The 18,466-nt window shown below is 45.3% G+C and overlaps 1 protein-coding gene across 1 annotated transcript; it reads right to left on the bottom strand.

Annotated features, from left to right (window-relative positions):
• Positions 1-976: 976 nt before the first annotated feature.
• LOC123486253 (DNA-binding protein SATB2-like) lies at positions 977-14,289 on the bottom strand. The gene is made up of 3 exons (XM_045217522.1): positions 14,071-14,289; positions 3,806-4,009; positions 977-999 (listed from the first exon to the last, which is right to left on the bottom strand). The coding sequence occupies exons 1-3, from the start codon at positions 14,249-14,251 to the stop codon at positions 977-979; spliced, it is 408 nt and encodes a 135-aa protein (XP_045073457.1). The 5' UTR covers positions 14,252-14,289.
• Positions 14,290-18,466: the final 4,177 nt, after the last annotated feature.

Below are 18,466 nucleotides of genomic sequence, written 5' to 3'. Positions count from 1 at the left end.
ATAGGGGACATCTACAGTAAGAGCATAGGGGACATCTACAGTAAGAGCATAGGGGACATCTACAGTAAGAGAATAGGGGACATCTACAGTAAGAGCATAGGGGACATCTACAGTAAGAGAATAGGGGACATCTACAGTAAGAGAATAGGGGACATCTACAGTAAGAACGTAGGGGACATCTACAGTAAGAGCATAGGGGATATCTACAGTAAGAGCATAGGGGACATCTACAGTAAGAGCGTAGGGGACATCTACAGTAAGAGCGTAGGAGACATCTTTTAAGGAGTGGGACACTAATCCGGATGCTTATAAGAAATCCCACTACGACCTCCGATGAGCCATCAAACTGGCAAAGCGTCAATACACGACTAAGATCGAATCCTACTACTCAAGCTCTGACGCTCGTCGGATGTGCAAACTATCCCGGATTATAAAGGGAAACCCAGCTACGAGCTGACCAGTAAGGCGAGCCTACCAGACAAACTAAATGCCTTCTATGCTCACTTCGAGGCAAGCAACACTGAACGATGCATGAGAGCACTAGCTGTTCCGGACGACTGTGTGATCTCGCTCTCGGTAGCCGATGTGAGTAAGACCTTTAAACAGGTTCCCTTCTCCAAACGGATTACTAATTTACCTAGCTCTTATCAATAGCTCTTATCAATAGCTCTTATTCATTTATAAATTACAGTGCATGGAGAATGCTGTTATTTCTATTGGGAAAAATTAAGTAGATGCTTTTCCCACTTTTTCCGGCAGGTTCACTTGACCTTATTCATGGTTTCCTCGCGCGTAAAGGTGGTGATATTACGAGGGAATTAAGTCAAGGTCAGAATACAGCGTATCTGTAGACACACCTTCATTGCTTAGATCTCCACCCCGAACAAATAGCGGGTGTATAGCATGCTATTCTCATGCTCAAGTTCAAGGTCAGAATAGGCATAGAGAGAAAAGTTAACGTTCCATTTACACGCACTTAACTCTGTTCGGAATCGGGACCTAAGGAATTAACATGGTCCACACTGTCATGAAGAAGGAACGACAATGCATCTTCCCCCTCAGGAGGCTGAAAAGATTTGGCATGGGCACTCAGATCTTCAAAAATGTATACAGCAGCACCACTGAGAGCATCTTTTGCCCTTAGGTTGACTGGCTGCATCAACGTTTGGTATGGCAACTGCAGGGACCGCAAGGCACTACAGAGGGTAGTGCGTATGCCCAGTATATCACTGGGGCCGAGCTCCCTGCCATCCAGGACCTCTATACCAGGCGGTGTCAGAGGAAGGCCCTACAAATTGCCAAAGATTCTAGCCACCCAAGCCATAGACTGTTCTCTCTGCTACTGCATGGCAAGTGTTACAGATGCACCAAGTCTGGAACCAACAGGACCCTGAACAGCGTCTACCCCCAAGCCATAAGACTGCTAAATAGCTACTTGGACTATCTGCATTGAACCTTTTTGCACTAACTCATTTGACTCACCAAATATGCTGCTGCTACTGTTTATTATCTATTCTGTTGCCTAGTCACCCTTCCCCTACCTATATGTACATACAGTGGCAACCTCCATTACCTCGTACCCCTGCACATCGACTCTGTACTGGTACCCGTGTATATAGCCAAGTTATCGTTACTCATTGTGTATTTATTCCTCATGTTATAATTGTCTCTATATTTTTCTTTCTGCATTGTTGGGACGGGCCCGTTAAGTAAGCATTACACAGTTAGTCTACACATGTTGTTTTACGAAGCATGTGACAAATACAATTTGATTTGATTTGATCTACACTAAGAGCGTAGGGGACAGAGTACAGTATGGTCTGTGTATGGCAGAGGAAAACAGAGTAAAGAGAAGAGGAGTCGATTCAAACAGCGATTCATGTAGGGGACTTGTAAGAGCATATGGGTACAGTACAGTGTGCTTTAGGTGATTTGGCAGTGAGGAAAGAGACGGAAAGCAGAAAAGAGAGTTCATTCAGAGATGGTGATAGGAGTTGTTGACCTTGAGGCAGTAAATAGGGATTACCTGTGCTGTGCCAGTTTGTTTTACGCACACTCACACACGCACGCACACACACACACACACACTCACACACGCACGCGCGCGCGCACGCACGCACGCACGCACGCACGCACGCACGCACGCACGCACGCACGCACACACACACACACACACACACACACACACACACACACACACACACACACACACACACACACACACACACACACACACACACACACACTGTATGAAGTGAGATCTCTCACGTACGTCACATAACATGACATGAGATTTGTCGGGTCAAACGATAAATTAGATTATATGATATCTGATATCAGAGCATCCCCACATTACACATAGGTTGGCTTGGCTGTTACAACAAAGCTGGCGCCATGACAGTGATCATTTTAGTGACTTATCTTGATGCATCGCAATAGTACTGCAATAAATACTGCATTAAATACTGCAATAAATACTAGTACCAGTAATATAACACACAACAAAAAATTCTGACACACAGGGGCAACAGTTCAGTTATTGCCTAATTCCGTTAATAGCCCCAAAGAATCCAGACTGTTTTAACATAAGGAAAGAGTAATAGAGGGTGTCTCATTGCAGCCACTAACAGAGACATCAAAAGAAGCAGATACACACACTATTTCAGTTTAAGTCCATGTACAGATGTAGGATCTTAATTTGAGCCAGTTTGCTACAGCAGGAAAATAATCCTGCAGCAACAGGAAATGCAAATTATAATGTAGATTATTATTATTTTTGATACATTTTTCGTTTGGGAAAATCAAGTCTGACATTTTAAAGTGGACATTACAAACTTTAGAAGCCTTTTGAAACCTGTGCAGGTACATTCTCAGCAACAAAAGAGTGATCAAATTAAGCTCCTACATCTGTATGTCAGCTGCCTGGTTGTGTCTATTGTTACCATATATCAATGTGAAGCAACTCCCCCAGTAAGAATGTTCTGCATACTTTAGTGAACACAAGTAAACTGCACTGTCCTCTTGACGATGGCAACCATGTGTGCAACAATAAATTACACAGTTATTATGTTTCTCCCATAAACCTCTTTCATAAACATTCTCACACATACACAGACATGTACACACATATGCGCGCGCACACACACATACACACACCACACATTAAAGCATGTGCATATACTTACACAAATTTAGTCGCACACATATTATTTTGGCCTCTTGGAGGAACTAGACTCATTCCTTTCCAACTCTTTGTTCTGTGTTTAATGAGTTTCTCTTTAGTTGTGTTTTTCAAACATTCTTTACTTAGCCTGAGAGCTCAAAACATCATACAGAGTGTTTAGTCTGGCTAGCATCTCTCCTGGCTAGCATCCCTCCTGGCTAGCATCCCTCACAGGCTAGCATCCCTCACAGGCTAGCTTCCCTCACAGGCTAGCATCTCTCCCAGGCTAGTATCCCTCACAGGCTAGCATCCCTCACAGGCTAGCATCCCTCCCAGTGAATTAGTGCTTTGCTGTCCTCTGACTCCTTTCTAACACTTTGTACAGTGTTTTAGCACAATCTCCAACTCAGTACCAGGTAAAGGCTTTGTTGTGTCCTCTGTAGCTCAGTTGGTAGAGCATGGTGCTTGCAATGCCAGGATAATGGGTTCAATTCCCGGGACCAACCATACATAAAATGCCTATGCGTATTACTGTATGTCTGCTAAATGTCATATATTATTTTGGCTGGTGCTTTGTTGAGAAGTGCTCAGGTCAAGCGTTTGGGGTTATGGCTGATGTTTTGTGAAGGCTACAGTACTCACCCTGGGCCTGAGCAGCAGAGTTGTGGGAGTACCCCAGGGCCACCAGGGCCGTCTCCACCAGCTGGTTGAAGAGGATGTCTTTCCTGACCAGGACAAACTCAGCATGCTCCTCTCTGTGTCCCTTGCTCCTCTCCACCTCCTCACGCTGCATCCCCCCCTCCAGCCCTGCCTGCTCCACCACACAGAATACTGGGATCATCAGACCTGAGGTAGAGAGAGAGAGGTAGAGAGAGAGAGAGAGAGAGAGAGCGAGAGCGAGAGAGAGAGAGAGAGAGAGAGAGAGAGAGAGAGAGAGAGAGGAACGTAAGGCAAAAAGACTACTTAGGCTAAGCGAGTACAATATTAGGTCTAATTACATAGAATGCTGCTGATTTGGATGGCTGTTTATTCACCTGTTGTGTATACTGATAGGATTCCAAATAACAGAAAAGGTGAATGATCTATTCCATAACTATCTATTCCATATCTATCTAAGTTATTTACATTCATTTAACGTCATACAAGTACAGTTGGTGCATTTTGGACCCAACGGTAATAGAAGCTATTGTGTTCATTATCAGTTCTTCCGTATTTTATTATTACACTGATTTCAGTAGACATGATATGCAAATTCAAACGGCCTGGCTGGTGCTGATTAATCGCAATTTAGCATCTCCATCTCTTCATTTGACTGTACATGTCTCCATCTCTTCATTTGACTGTACATGTCTTCATCTCTTCATTTGACTGTACATGTCTCCATCTCTTCATTTGACTGTACATGTCTCCATCTCTTCATTTGACTGTACATGTCTCCATCTCTTCATTTGAGTGTACATGTCTCCATCTATTCATTTGACTGTACATGTCTCCATCTCTTCATTTGACTGTACATGTCTCCATCTCTTCATTTGACTGTACATGTCTCCATCTCTTCATTTGACTGTACATGTCTCCATCTCTTCATTTGACTGTACATGTCTCCATCTCTTCATTTGACTGTACATGTAGATTCTTTATAACTTAACCGTTCATTTCATAGATAAAGCTGGAGTCGTGGTAACCGTTCCCAAAGTCACAACGGCCTAAACGATGCCCACACACTTTCCTTAACTGCCCAGGGCACTCTGTCGAATCAGACCTGGCACAGTTACCTGGCCACAGGTCACCAACGTTGGAGAGTCACACAAACTGTGGCGTGAGTAGGGGCCCAGGGTTTTTCTTAACTACATCACTTGACAACTAGGGTTCTTTCACTCCCCATATTCAATATTGTTCCAACTGCTGTGGTTTTCTATGGACAGTTTTGTCGCTATGCACTATAGAATGATAACTTGTAAACACTAGTACTAGTAGCTGGTTAACACAATAGTCAACATTTAAACTCAATATTTTAATATGGGAATTTGTGTTTCTTCTCTATGGCTCCACTATCCTTTTGGCTCACAGCAACAACATAATTCCTCCTTCACCAATATTCCTCTTTTTACTAAAAGGCTTTTGGTTGTAGGCCACCTGTCGACTAATTAATTAAGGCTCTCACGAGAAATGAGGGTCTGGGCATCAGGCAAACTCCCTGCACTAACAATAAGACCAGAGCTATACCACACACAAACACACACACACACACACACACTCAGAACACACACACAGCCATATGCCCCCCCACACACATATACTAAATACATACACACACACACACAGCAGCACCATTAGAGCTCTCTCCCTCTCTCTTGTTTTAATCAGTCAATTGCTATATTTCTATTTCCTCTCCATTAATCATACCGGCTCCCAGTTCGTTGGGCTCTTATGGAGTGAATTACACACTGGAGCTCTGTGAGCCAATTCAAGTAAGTGAATTTCCCCCAACAGGCCAATATAACTGTCAACACAGAGCAGCTCCAACCAGCTCTCCTCTCTCTCTCCCTCTCTCCCTCTCTCCCTCTCTCCCTCTCTCCCTCTCTCCCTCCCTCCCTCTCTTTCTCTGTCTCTCGCTCTCTCTCTTCCCATCCCCTACTTCGTCACTTTTCCCTTGCCAACACCTTTCTCTTTCCCCCACTCTCTCGTAGTTCCCTCTTGCTGTAACTCAGTTACTCTCTCGTAGTTCCCTCTTGCTGTAACTCAGTTACTCTCAGTATCTATCACCCTCTTCTCCTTTTCCTCCAGATCTTGTTAGTAGTGGGAATGTGTGGGAATGGACATGTGTAATATATGTGTTAAATATATGCATGTGTGTGTGTGTGATATATGAATGTAAGGAGCTATGAATGTCCTAAATATATCTGAATGTGAGTATACTGTATATGTGAGCATTCATATATAGGCCTACAGTGTGTTTGTATGATTATGTTTAATAGTATGTATCTGAATGTGTTCCATAGAATGTAATGTGTATATGGCTGGTGTGTGTGCGCGCGCGTGCGTGCGTGTGTGTGTGTGTGTGTGTGTGTGTGTGTGTGTGTGTGTGTGTGTGTGTGTGTGTGTGTGTGTGTGTGTGTGTGTGTGTGTGTGTGTGTGGCCCAGTCCTCATGGCTGGGTTGTGGTTTGGAGGAGACACATTGAGTTTCCTCTCTTCAAAGACAACCCCTCATGAAGACTAACCATCCACTCCAGCTGCTGCCAGGGCACAGGAAGAGAAGAGAAGTACCTATCCCCTCTCCCACTATCCCCTCTACCCTCTCCACCTACAGTGAGGGAAAAAAGTATTTGATCCCCTGCTGATTTTGTACGTTTGCCCACTGACAAAGACATGATCAGTCTATAATTTTAATGGTAGGTTTATTTGAACAGTGAGAGACAGAATAACAACAAAAAAATCCAGAAAAACGCATGTCAAAAATGTTATAAATTGATTTGCATTTTAATGAGGGAAATAAGTATTTGACCCCCTCTCAATCAGAAAGATTTCTGGCTCCCAGGTGTCTTTTATACAGGTAACGAGCTGAGATTAGGAGCACACTCTTAAAGGGAGTGCTCCTAATCTCAGTTTGTTACCTGTATAAAAGATCCCTGTCCACAGAAGCAATCAATCAATCAGATTCCAAACTCTCCACCATGGCCACGACCAAAGAGCTCTCCAAGGATGTCAGGGACAAGATTGTAGACCTACACAAGGCTGGAATGGGCTACAATACCATCGCCAAGCAGCTTGGTGAGAAGGTGACAACAGTTGGTGCGATTATTCGCAAATGGAAGAAACACAAAATAACTGTCAATCTCCCTCGGCCTGGGGCTCCATGCAAGATCTCACCTCGTGGAGTTGCAATGATCATGAGAACGGTGAGGAATCAGCCCTGAACTACACGGGAGGATCTTGTCAATCATCTCAAGGCAGCTGGGACCATAGTCACCAAGAAAACAATTGGTAACACACTACGCCGTGAAGGACTGAAATCCTGCAGCGCCATCAAGGTCCCCCTGCTCAAGAAAGCACATATACATGCCCATCTGAAGTTTGCCAATGAACATCTGAATGATTCAGAGGAGAACTGGGTGAAAGTGGTCAGATGAGACCAAAATCGAGCTCTTTGGCATCATCTCAACTCGCCGTGTTTGGAGGAGGAGGAATGCTGCCTATGACCCCAAGAACACCATCCCCACCGTCAAACATGGAGGTGGAAACATTATGCTTTGGGGTGTTTTTCTGCTAAGGGGACAGGACAACTTCACCGCATCAAAGGGACGATGGACGGGGCCATGTACCGTCAAATCTTGGGTGAGAATCTCCTTCCCTCAGCCAGGGCATTGAAAATGGGTCGTGGATGGGTATTCCAGCATGACAATGACCCAAAACACACGGCCAAGGCAACAAAGGAGAGGCTCAAGAAGAAGCACATTAAGGTCCTGGAGTGGCCTAGCCAGTCTCCAGACCTTAATCCCATAGAAAATCTGTGGAGGGAGCTGAAGGTTCGAGTTGCCAAACGTCAGCCTCGAAACCTTAATGACTTTGAGAAGATCTGCAAAGAGGAGTGGGACAAAATCCCTCCTGAGATGTGTGCAAACCTGGTGGCCAACTACAAGAAACGTCTGACCTCTGTGATTGCCAACAAGGGTTTTGCCACCAAGTACTAAGTCATGTTTTGCAGAGGGGTCAAATACTTATTTCCCTCATTAAAATGCAAATCAATTTATAACCTTTTTGACATGCATTTTTCTGGATTTTGTTGTTGTTATTCTGTCACTCACTGTTCAAATAAACCTACCATTAAAATTATAGACTGATCATGTCTTTGTCAGTGGGCAAACGTACAAAATCAGCAGGGGATCAAATACTTTTTTCCCTCACTGTAAATCAGCTTTATGTATCGCTACTTTATTCAGTAACCTCAGTATTATATAGTTTCCCACTCCTACGGAGTGGCCTAGATCTACACAGCATGGCCCAGTATAGGACTGAATTGATCCTATTACACAGTCCTATAAAATACTACAATGGGCTTCATGAACTCTAGAGTGCATAGCAATGTGCAGTACGATTAGGGCCAGAACTCCAGTCCCGGCCCTAGTTACCAGATGGTCAGGGCCAGAGAGAGAGAGAATAAGGCTAAGACAAAGAAAGAGACATTATAACTGTCAGGGCTGTGAGTTAGAGAATACCCGAGACCAGGTCCGGGACCTGAGACCCGGTCCGAATCCAGAATTCTAAATAATGTCACGGTTCTGGGTCGGATCTGATATGATTGTCACGGGTCTCGGGTGTGTGTAATTTGAACTGACTTGTCCGGAAGGACCCATATAGATCCGAACGTGACTGCTGCAGTAGAGAGAGAGAAATGGTATAATTTATGCTGTTGCTCTTTGCTTTTCATGAGAGTGGCGCGTGTAGCTTGTTGTTGGCCAATCATAGGTCATCAAAGCATCAATAGGCTACAGTCATAGAGCCTCGCTCCTTGTGTGGCAAAAGTTAGGAGATATCTAATCAATGGAGGATGGAATTAAAATGATAGAATTAAAAGTTAACCTCTTAAGGATCGGACCCTTTTTTTCATTTTTCACCTAAAATGACATACCCAAATCTAACTGCCTGTAGCTCAGGACCTGAAGCAAGGATATGCAGATTCCTGATACCATTTTTAAAGGAAACACTTTGAAGTTTGTGGAAATGTGAAATTAATGTGGGAGAATATAACACATTAGATCTGGTAAAAGATAATACAAACAAAAAAACATGTTATTTTTTTTATCATCTTTGAAATGCAAGAGAAAGGCCACAATATAATATTGCAGTTTAGGCACAATTTAGATTTTGGCCACTAGATGGCAGCACTGTGTGTGCAAAGTTTCAGATTGATCCAGTGAAGCATTGCAATACTGGACTATTTTGTATCAAGTCTGCCCAAATGTGCCAAATTGGTCAATTGATACATTTTCAAGTACATAACTATAGAGAACATACAAAAATGATATGGTAATACAAAATGTAAGTTTACACACACATACATGATGGATCATTAGCTTATACAGTGGGGAGAACAAGTATTTGATAACCTGCAAAATCGGCAGTGTTTCCTACTTACAAAGCATGTAGAGGTCTGTAATTTTTATCATAGGTACACTTCAACTGTGAGAGATGGAATCTAAAACAAAAATCCAGAAAAACACATTGTATGATTTTTAAGTAATTCATTTGCATTTTATTGCATGACATAAGTATTTGATATATCAGAAAAGCAGAACTTAATATTTGGTACAGAAACTTTTGTTTGCAATTACAGAGATCATACGTTTCCTGGTCCTCCTGAGTGGCGCAGTGGTCTAAGGCACTGCATCGCAGTGCTAACTGTGCCACTAGAGATCCTGGTTCGAATCCAGGCTCTGTCGCAGCCGGCCGCGACCGGGAGACTCATGGGCGGCGCACAATTGGCCCAGCGTCGTCCAGGGTAGGGGAGGGAATGGCCGGCAGGGATGTAGCTCAGTTGATAGAGCATGGCGTTTGCAACGCCAGGGTTGTGGGTTCAATTCCCACGGGGGGCCAGTATAAAAAAATATGTATTCACTAACTGTAAGTCGCTCTGGATAAGAGCGTCTGCTAAATGACTAAAATGTAAATGTAAAATGTCTTGACCAGGTTTGCACACACTGCAGCAGGGCTTTTGTCCCACTCCTCCATACAGACCTTCTCCAGATCCTTCAGGTTTTGGGGCTGTCGCTGGGCAATACAGACTTTCAGCTCCAAAGATGTTCTATTGGGTTCAGGTCTGGAGACTGGCTAGGCCACTCCAGGATCTTGAGATGCTTCTTACGGAGCCACTCCTTAGTTGCCCTGGCTGTCTGTTTCGGGTCGTTGTCATGCTGGAAGACCCAGCCATGACCCATCTTCAATGCTCTTACTGAGGGAAGGAGGTTGTTGGCCAAGATCTCGCGATACATGGCCATGCGCTGGCTTGAGCAGGGGGACCTTGCGTGCGCTGCAGGATTTTAATCCATGATGGCGTAGTGTGTTACTAATGGTTTTCTTTGAGACTGTGGTCCCAGCTCTCTTCAGGTCATTGACCAGGTCCTGCCATGTAGTTCTGGGCTGATCCCTCACCTTCCTCATGATCATTGTTGCCCCACGAGGTGAGATCTTGCATGGAGCCCCAGACCGAGGGTGATTGACCGTCATCTTGAACTTCTTCCATTTTCTAATAATTGCGCCAACAGTTGTTGCCTTCTCACCAAGCTGCTTGCCTATTGTCCTGTAGCCCATCCCAGCCTTGTGCAGGTCTTCAATTTTATCCCTGATGACCTTACACAGCTCTCTGGTCTTGGCCATTGTGGAGAGGTTGGAGTCTGTTTGATTGAGTGTGTGGACAGGTGTCTTTTATACAGGTAACGAGTTCAAACAGGTGCAGTTACCCCAGGTAATGAGTGGAGAACAGGAGGGCTTCTTAAAGAAAAACTAACAGGTCTGTGAGAGCCGGAATTCTGACTGGTTGGTAGGTGATCAAATACTTACAGTGGGGGAAAAAAGTATTTAGTCAGCCACCAATTGTGCAAGTTCTCCCACTTAAAAAGATGAGAGAGGCCTGTAATTTTCATCATAGGTACACGTCAACTATGACAGACAAAATGAGGAAAAAAAATCCAGAAAATCACATTGTAGGATTTTTTATGTATTTATTTGCAAATTATGGTGGAAAATAAGTATTTGGTCACCTACAAACAAGCAAGATTTCTGGCTCTCACAGATCTGTAACTTCTTCTTTAAGAGGCTCCTCTGTCCTCCACTCGTTTCCTGTATTAATGGCACCTGTTTGAACTTGTTATCAGTATAAAAGACACCTATCCACAACCTCAAACAGTCACACTCCAAACTCCACTATGGCCAAGACCAAAGAGCTGTCAAAGGACACCAGAAACAAAATTGTAGACCTGCACCAGGCTGGGAAGACTGAATCTGCAATAGGTAAGCAGCTTGGTTTGAAGAAATCAACTGTGGGAGCAATTATTAGGAAATGGAAGACATACAAGACCACTGATAATCTCCCTCGATCTGGGGCTCCACGCAAGATCTCACCCCGTGGGGTCAAAATGATCACAAGAACGGTGAGCAAAAATCCCAGAACCACACGGGGGGACCTAGTGAATGACCTGCAGAGAGCTGGGACCAAAGTAACAAAGCCTACCATCAGTAACACACTACGCCGCCAGGGACTCAAATCCTGCAGTGCAAGACGTGTCCCCCTGCTTAAGCCAGTACATGTCCAGGCCCGTCTGAAGTTTGCTAGAGTGCATTTGGATGATCCAGAAGAGGATTGGGAGAATGTCATATGGTCAGATGAAACCAAAATATAACTTTTTTGGTAAAAACTCAACTCGTCGTGTTTGGAGGACAAAGAATGCTGAGTTGCATCCAAAGAACACCATACCTACTGTGAAGCATGGGGGTGGAAACATCATGCTTTGGGGGCTGTTTTTCTGCAAAGGGACCAGGACGACTGATCCGTGTAAAGGAAAGAATGAATGGGGCCATGTATCGTGAGATTTTGAGTGAAAACCTCCTTCCATCAGCAAGGGCATTGAAGATGGAACGTGCCTGGGTCTTTCAGCATGACAATGATCCCAAACACACCGCCCGGGCAACGAAGGAGTGGCTTCGTAAGAAGCATTTCAAGGTCCTGGAGTGGCCTAGCCAGTCTCCAGATCTCAACCCCATAGAAAATCTTTGGAGGGAGTTGAAAGTCTGTGTTGCCCAGCGACAGCCCCAAAACATCACTGCTCTAGAGGAGATCTGCATGGAGGAATGGGCCAAAACACCAGCAACAGTGTGTGGAAACCTTGTGAAGACTTACAGAAAACGTTTGACCTGTGTCATTGCCAACAAAGGGTATATAACAAAGTATTGAGAAACTTTTGTTATTGACCAAATACTTATTTTCCACCATAATTTGCAAATAAATTCATAAAAAATCCTACAATGTGATTTTCTGGATTTTTTTTTCTCATTTTGTCCGTGATAGTTGACGTGTACCTATGATGAAAATTACAGGCCTCTCTCATCTTTTTAAGTGGGAGAACTTGCACAATTGGTGGCTGACTAAATACTTTTTTCCCCACTGTATGTCATGCAATAAAATGCAAATGAATTACTTAAAAATCATACAATGTGATTTTCTGGATTTTTGTTTTAGATTCCGTCTCTCACAGTTGAAGTGTACCTATGAAAAAAATTACAGACCTCTACATGCTTTGTAAGTAGGAAAACCTGCAAAATCGGCAGTGTATCAAATACTTGTTCCCCCCACTGTACATTAACTTTCACACATCTAGATTGTCACGCCCTGACCTCTAGAACTCTAGTTAGTTTGGTCAGGGTGTGCATGTTTAGTTCTATGTTGTATATCTATGGTTAGAGTCTAGGGGTTATACTTCTATGTTTGGCCGGGTATGATTCCCAATCAGAGGCAGCTTTCGCTCGTTGTCTCTGATTGGGGATCATACTTAGGCAGCCAGTTTTCCTGCCTGGGTTGTGGGATCTTGTTTGTGTTTCGGTGTGTTTGGCTTATTTTGTGTATAGCCTGCCGACGTCACATTTCGTTGCCTTTTGTTGTTTTGTCAGAGTTTATCTAGTTTAATAAACATGTTCGCATACCACGCTACACCTTGGTCTGACCCGTCTCTCAACGATCGTGACATAGATGGCCGGGTGGGGTGGGTGTGGAGCCAGAGACAGCAAGGGTTCAAACTGTAAAACCCAGTTCCTACATTAGAATTTAAAAATTGATTTTATCAAACAAAACTATGCTACATTTTATCTCTGGGACCCTCAGGATGACAAATCAGAACAAGATTACTGAATGTAAGTACATTATTTACCTTCAGAGGTGAATGTATCAAACCAGTTGCCGTGATAATTTTGTTGTTGTTGTGCACTCTCCTCAAACAATAGCATGGTATTTTTTCACTGTAATAGCTACTGTAAATTGGACAGTGCAGTTCGATTAACAAGAATTTAAGCTTTCTGCCCATATAAGACATGTCTATGTCCTGGAAAGTTTGCTGTTACTTACAACAGTCATGCTAATCACATTAGCGCACGTTAGCTCAACCATCCCGTATACGGGACATTGATCCCGTAGAGGTTAAAGGAGAAGGATAGGCTACAATGTCCAAGAGCCAACAGTTAGGTTGCTACTTAATATTCTGAGTTGTTGTTGTTTGTAACTGTGTTAGCGCATGCAGCCTCAATTAGCCTAGCTAGCTAGCTAGCTTAACTAGCTTCTCCCGGTTTGATGCAGTCAAGACAGTTACTACGTAATCATATTGGATGATAAATAACCTAGGTATGGCAGTTATTATTCTACTATAGCGCGAGTTGGCTTGGTTGGTTGCGGTCTCTCGTCTCTCTCTCCATCGTCCCTGTTCCCGTGTTACTCGCTCACACTCACAGTAGCCTACATACAGCGTCACCTCTCTCTACCTCCTCTCCCTTGCGATTTATCAGCTCCGGTTAATAAATTATCTTAAACAATTAACTTTTCTGCTGCTTCCTTAACTCAGATTGGATTGGGTCTGGATCCAACCAGGTCTATACGGAACGGGTCTAGTTGTACTCGGGTCAGTTCAGAACGGTTCTGTATTTGCACAAATTAATTTATGCATATCGGGTTTGGATGGAAAATCCCCAGGTCCATTTCGGAACGGGTCCAACTTTTTGGACCTGTGAAGGCCTCTACTGTGAGTGTGGCTACATCCTGATTCTCCACACTTGCACCCACCCCATTATGGATTTGAAGGCATTGGATTGGTGTAAGCATTGGATGGAAGGTAGTATCTATCTGTGGGTGTGTTTCGGGGTGCCATACCTCCCAGGGGTCCGTGTGGGTTGCCATTGTGACGTAGGAGGCGTGGCCCAGTGGGGCTCCCATTGAGCTCCAGACGCCCCATTTTCCCTGGCGGGGGTCCGCTGAGGTCCGGGCTGCCCCCCCACTGCTCCCGCTCAGGACTGTCCTGCATGCGGGGGCTCTCCCCACCGCTGCGCTCCATCCCCCTCCAACCACCAGGGGGTGCTACTGCCAGAGGGTAAGGGCCTAGCGGGGCACAGACAGAGAGACAGAAAAAGATGAAAGGTAAAGAAAATGTGCAATAGATACACAATTACAGTTTTTTTTTTAAACACACAAAAAGAGCATTCAAAAACAAATGTATTAATATTATATAGGAAATACAATCACAAAGTTATCCCTCACACAGGTACACACATATAAAATATCCCTCCCACACACCACACAGACTCCCTCACAGACAGAACAGATGGCCACCTATCCTCAGTTGTGTAAAGTAACTAAGTAAAAATATTTTAAAGTAATACTTAAGTACTTTTGGGGGTATCTGTATTTTACTTTACCATTGATATTTTTGACAACTTACTCCACTACATTCCTAAAGAAATGTAGTACTTTTTCCACCACTGACTATCCTATCCTATCCCTGAATCCCCAGGCTTGTTTTTGAGGAGCCTGACAGCTTATCTGCATTATCAACAAACAGTCATGCTGAAACCACAGAGAGAGAGGGAGGGGGATAGAGAGAGAGATTTGTGACCTGTTGACACAAGAAAAGGGCAACCAGTGAAGAACAAACACCATTGTGAAATACAACCCATATTTATGTTCATTTATTTTCCCTTTTGTACTTTAACTACTTGCACATTGTTACAACACTGTATATAGACATAATATGACATTTTAAATGTCTCTATTATTTTGGAACTTCTGTGAGTGTAATATTTACTGTACATTTTTTATTGTTTATTTCACTTTTGTTTATCCATTTCAGAGAGGGGGGGGGGAGAAATGTCCCGATAGCGATTGAATTTAGGCTTAGGAGTGTTTTAACGATGCATCTTTCCTACAACGTCCGAAGATGTAACATGCGTTTCCCAAAACCCCACGCAGAGAGAACGTTTGCTAAGTGCGTCATTGAGGCATGTGTTGATACTGATATGATCGAAAGAAAGCTTTCTCCATTCAAATCTTACCTTAACATTATCATTATTCCACAGTACTGATGATGGATCAGCTCCAAGAAAGATATCACTTGGCCCTCCCGAGTGGCACAGTGGTCTAAGGCACTGCATCGCAGTGCTAGCTGTGCCACTAGAGATCCTGGTTCGAATCCAGGCTCTGTTGTAGCCGGCCGTGACCGGGAGACCCATGGGGCGGTGCACAATTCGTCCAGGGTAGGGGAGGGAATGGCCGGCAGGGATGTAGCTCAGTTGGTAGAGCATGGCGTTTGCAACGCCAGGGTTGTGGGTTTGTTTCCCACGGGGGGCCAGTATGAAAAAAATATATAATAATAATAATGTACGCACTCACTAACTGTAAGTCGCTCTGGATAAGAGCGTCTGCTAAATGACTAAAATGTAAATGTAAATGGCTGCAAATATTGAGGTGGCTTATTCTAATGCTTACCCTATAATAATGCGCTAAATCAAGATTTGGCACATCATTGCGCACGTTAGGCTACACATCATGAAATACACTGAGTATACGACTTCCTCAGAAGCTGCCTCTTCTCCTTGTTCGGGCAGGCTTCGGCGGTCGTCGTCACCGGCCTTCTAGCCACTGCCGCTCCTCATCTCATCATTCCATTCCATTTGTTTTGTCTTGTTTATTACACACACCTGGTTCATATCCTCTCATCAGTACCTGTATAAGTGTTCCCTCTGCCCCCTTGTCTTTGTGTGTGATTGTTTATTGTGGAGAGGTGTGAAGCTCGGTGGAGCTCCTTGTATTTTTTATCGGCGGGATATTTTCCTGTGTGCCTTGTATTTTCCAGTGTGCCTGTTTTGCGCACTGGAGTGTTTTGACGCGTTCCTGCGTGGAAACGGAATAAAGCCTGTTATTCTGTGATTTACCCTCCTGCGCCTGACTCCTTCAACATCACCTCATCACAGAATCACACACCCGGAGTCAGCAGGAGAGGAGCACCTGCCTGGAGTCGTGGCACGGGTCCGGGAGCATTCTGATATGCTAGCCAGCTTGGGAGAAGCGATGGATCGGGTTCTCCAGGTCGTCCAATGCCTGGAGAGGAGAGGACCCAATCCTCCAAGACCAGTTGAGCGACCAAGGGAGTATGACAGGACAGCTGCCCGCTGCCAGGGATTCCTCCTGCAGCTGGACCTCTACTTTACAACCATCAGCCCGGCTCCATCGGAGCGGTAGAAGGTGTCCACCCTCGTCTCCTGTCTCTCGGGGAAAAGCCCTGGAGTGGGCCAACGCGGTTTGGAGTGAAGAAGGAGCCGTGTTGGAGAACTACGAAGGTAGAGGGCGGGCGAGCGGCTGGTCCACCTGAGACAGGGGACGAGGACCGCGCAGGACTTCGCCCTGGAGTTTCGGACTCTAGCGGCTGGGTCCGGGTGGAACGAGCGGGCCCTCATCGACCACTTCAGGTGCCAGCTACGAGAGGATGTCCAAAAGGGAGCTAGCCTGATGGGACACCACGTTGTCCGTCGATCAACTGGTGGACATGGCCATCCAGTTGGACAATCTGCTGGATTCTAGAGGACGTCCTGGAAGGGGCCTGCCCATTCTATCCCCCCCCAACCCGGATCATGAGATGATGGAGCTGGGTGAAGCGGCGTTCCGGGAGAGCGGAGGACGACAGCGCCAGTGTCAATCTTGTGGCACGGGAGGACATTCTGCTGCACGCTGTTGTCTGCATTCTTTTGGGTCTGGAGGCGGCAGGCAGGGCACTCTCGCGTCACCCCAGGTATCGAACACCCACACTCGTTCAGAGCCCTCTGCTGCACACTGTAACCTACACATCCACTTTCCTGATTACATTGTAGTTCCCCAGTGTAAGGCGCTGGCCGATTCAGGCGCAGCTGGGAACTTTATTGACAGGTCATTTGCAAATAGTCTAGGCATTTCATTGGTTCCCCTATCCATTCCACTCCCCATCAGAGCACTTGACAGTCAACCATTAGGGTCCGGGTTCGTTAGGGAGGTTACAGCACCAGTCAATATGGTTACACACGAGACGCATCGACAGCAAGTCACTTTTTGTATTATTGAATCTCCTGATTACCCTGTAGTGTTAGGTCTTCCCTGGTTAGCACTACACAACCCCACCTTTTCATGGCCGCAGAGGGTTCTCACGGGGTGATCACGAGAGTGTCAGGGTAGGTGTCTAGCTGTTTCCGTTGGTGCAACCATGGTGGAAAGTCCAGACACTACCTCCACCGTGCGCATTCCACCTGAATACCTCGATTTGGCGCACGCATTTTCCAAAACGCAGGCGACCAAATTACCACCTTATCGGGAGGGGGATTGCGCGATAAACCTCCAGGTAGACGCTGTGCCTCCCAGGAGTCCTGTCGCAGGCTGAAACGGAGGCTATGGAGACATACGTCTCCGAGTCCCTGCGCCAGGATTTCCTACGTCCCTCCACTTCGCCCGCCTCCTCAAGTTCATTTTTTGTGAAGAAGAAAGACGGAGGTCTGCGCCCTTGCATTGATTACCGAGCACTGAATAAGGGGACTATACGTTATAGTTATCCTCTACCCCTCATTCCATCTGTGATTGGGTCAATGCATGGGGCGTGCTTCTTCACAAAATTAGATCTCCGGAGTGCGTACAACCTGGTGCGTGTCCGAGAGGGGGATGAGTGGAAGACAGCATTCAACACAACCACGGGGCATTACGAATACCTGGGGATGCCTTACAGTTTGATGAATGCTCCATCCGTCTTCCAGTCCTTTGTGAACGAGGTGTTTTGGGACATGCTTGGTCGCGGTGTAGTGGTCTACATTGATGACATTCTGGTGTATTCCGCTACGCGCGCCGAGCATGTGTCCCTGGTTCGCAAAGTGCTGGCCCGACTGTTGAACATGACCTTTATGCCAAGTGTTACGCACTCCTCTCGGAAGAGGGAACGCAATACCCTGCTACAACTCAACTCTCCGTGCTGTGAAAGAGGTATGGGACTGTAGGTGTGAGTAAGGATGACAAAAGGCAGAGAAAACCGTTAACAGGGAATTTATTCCTTCGCACGGTAAGTTTGGGGAAAAGGGGCTGGACGGAACCAAAGCAAAGAAAGTAAATATCAAAGCCCCCTCTCCTACCTTACCTGCCTACCCACTACTTACTTAACTAGCACCACCTGGTGCACTAACCAAAATACAAGGGATGGTCCGCCCAGGTCTTTCCTAGTGTGCATAGACAGTCAACTTCTACGGGCAATGTATGCCCGCGGGCC

The sequence above is a fragment of the Coregonus clupeaformis genome, unplaced genomic scaffold (assembly GCF_020615455.1).
Source record: "Coregonus clupeaformis isolate EN_2021a unplaced genomic scaffold, ASM2061545v1 scaf1093, whole genome shotgun sequence".
Lineage (NCBI taxonomy): Eukaryota > Metazoa > Chordata > Actinopteri > Salmoniformes > Salmonidae > Coregonus > Coregonus clupeaformis.
This window is presented reverse-complemented; position numbering and strand designations above follow the sequence as displayed.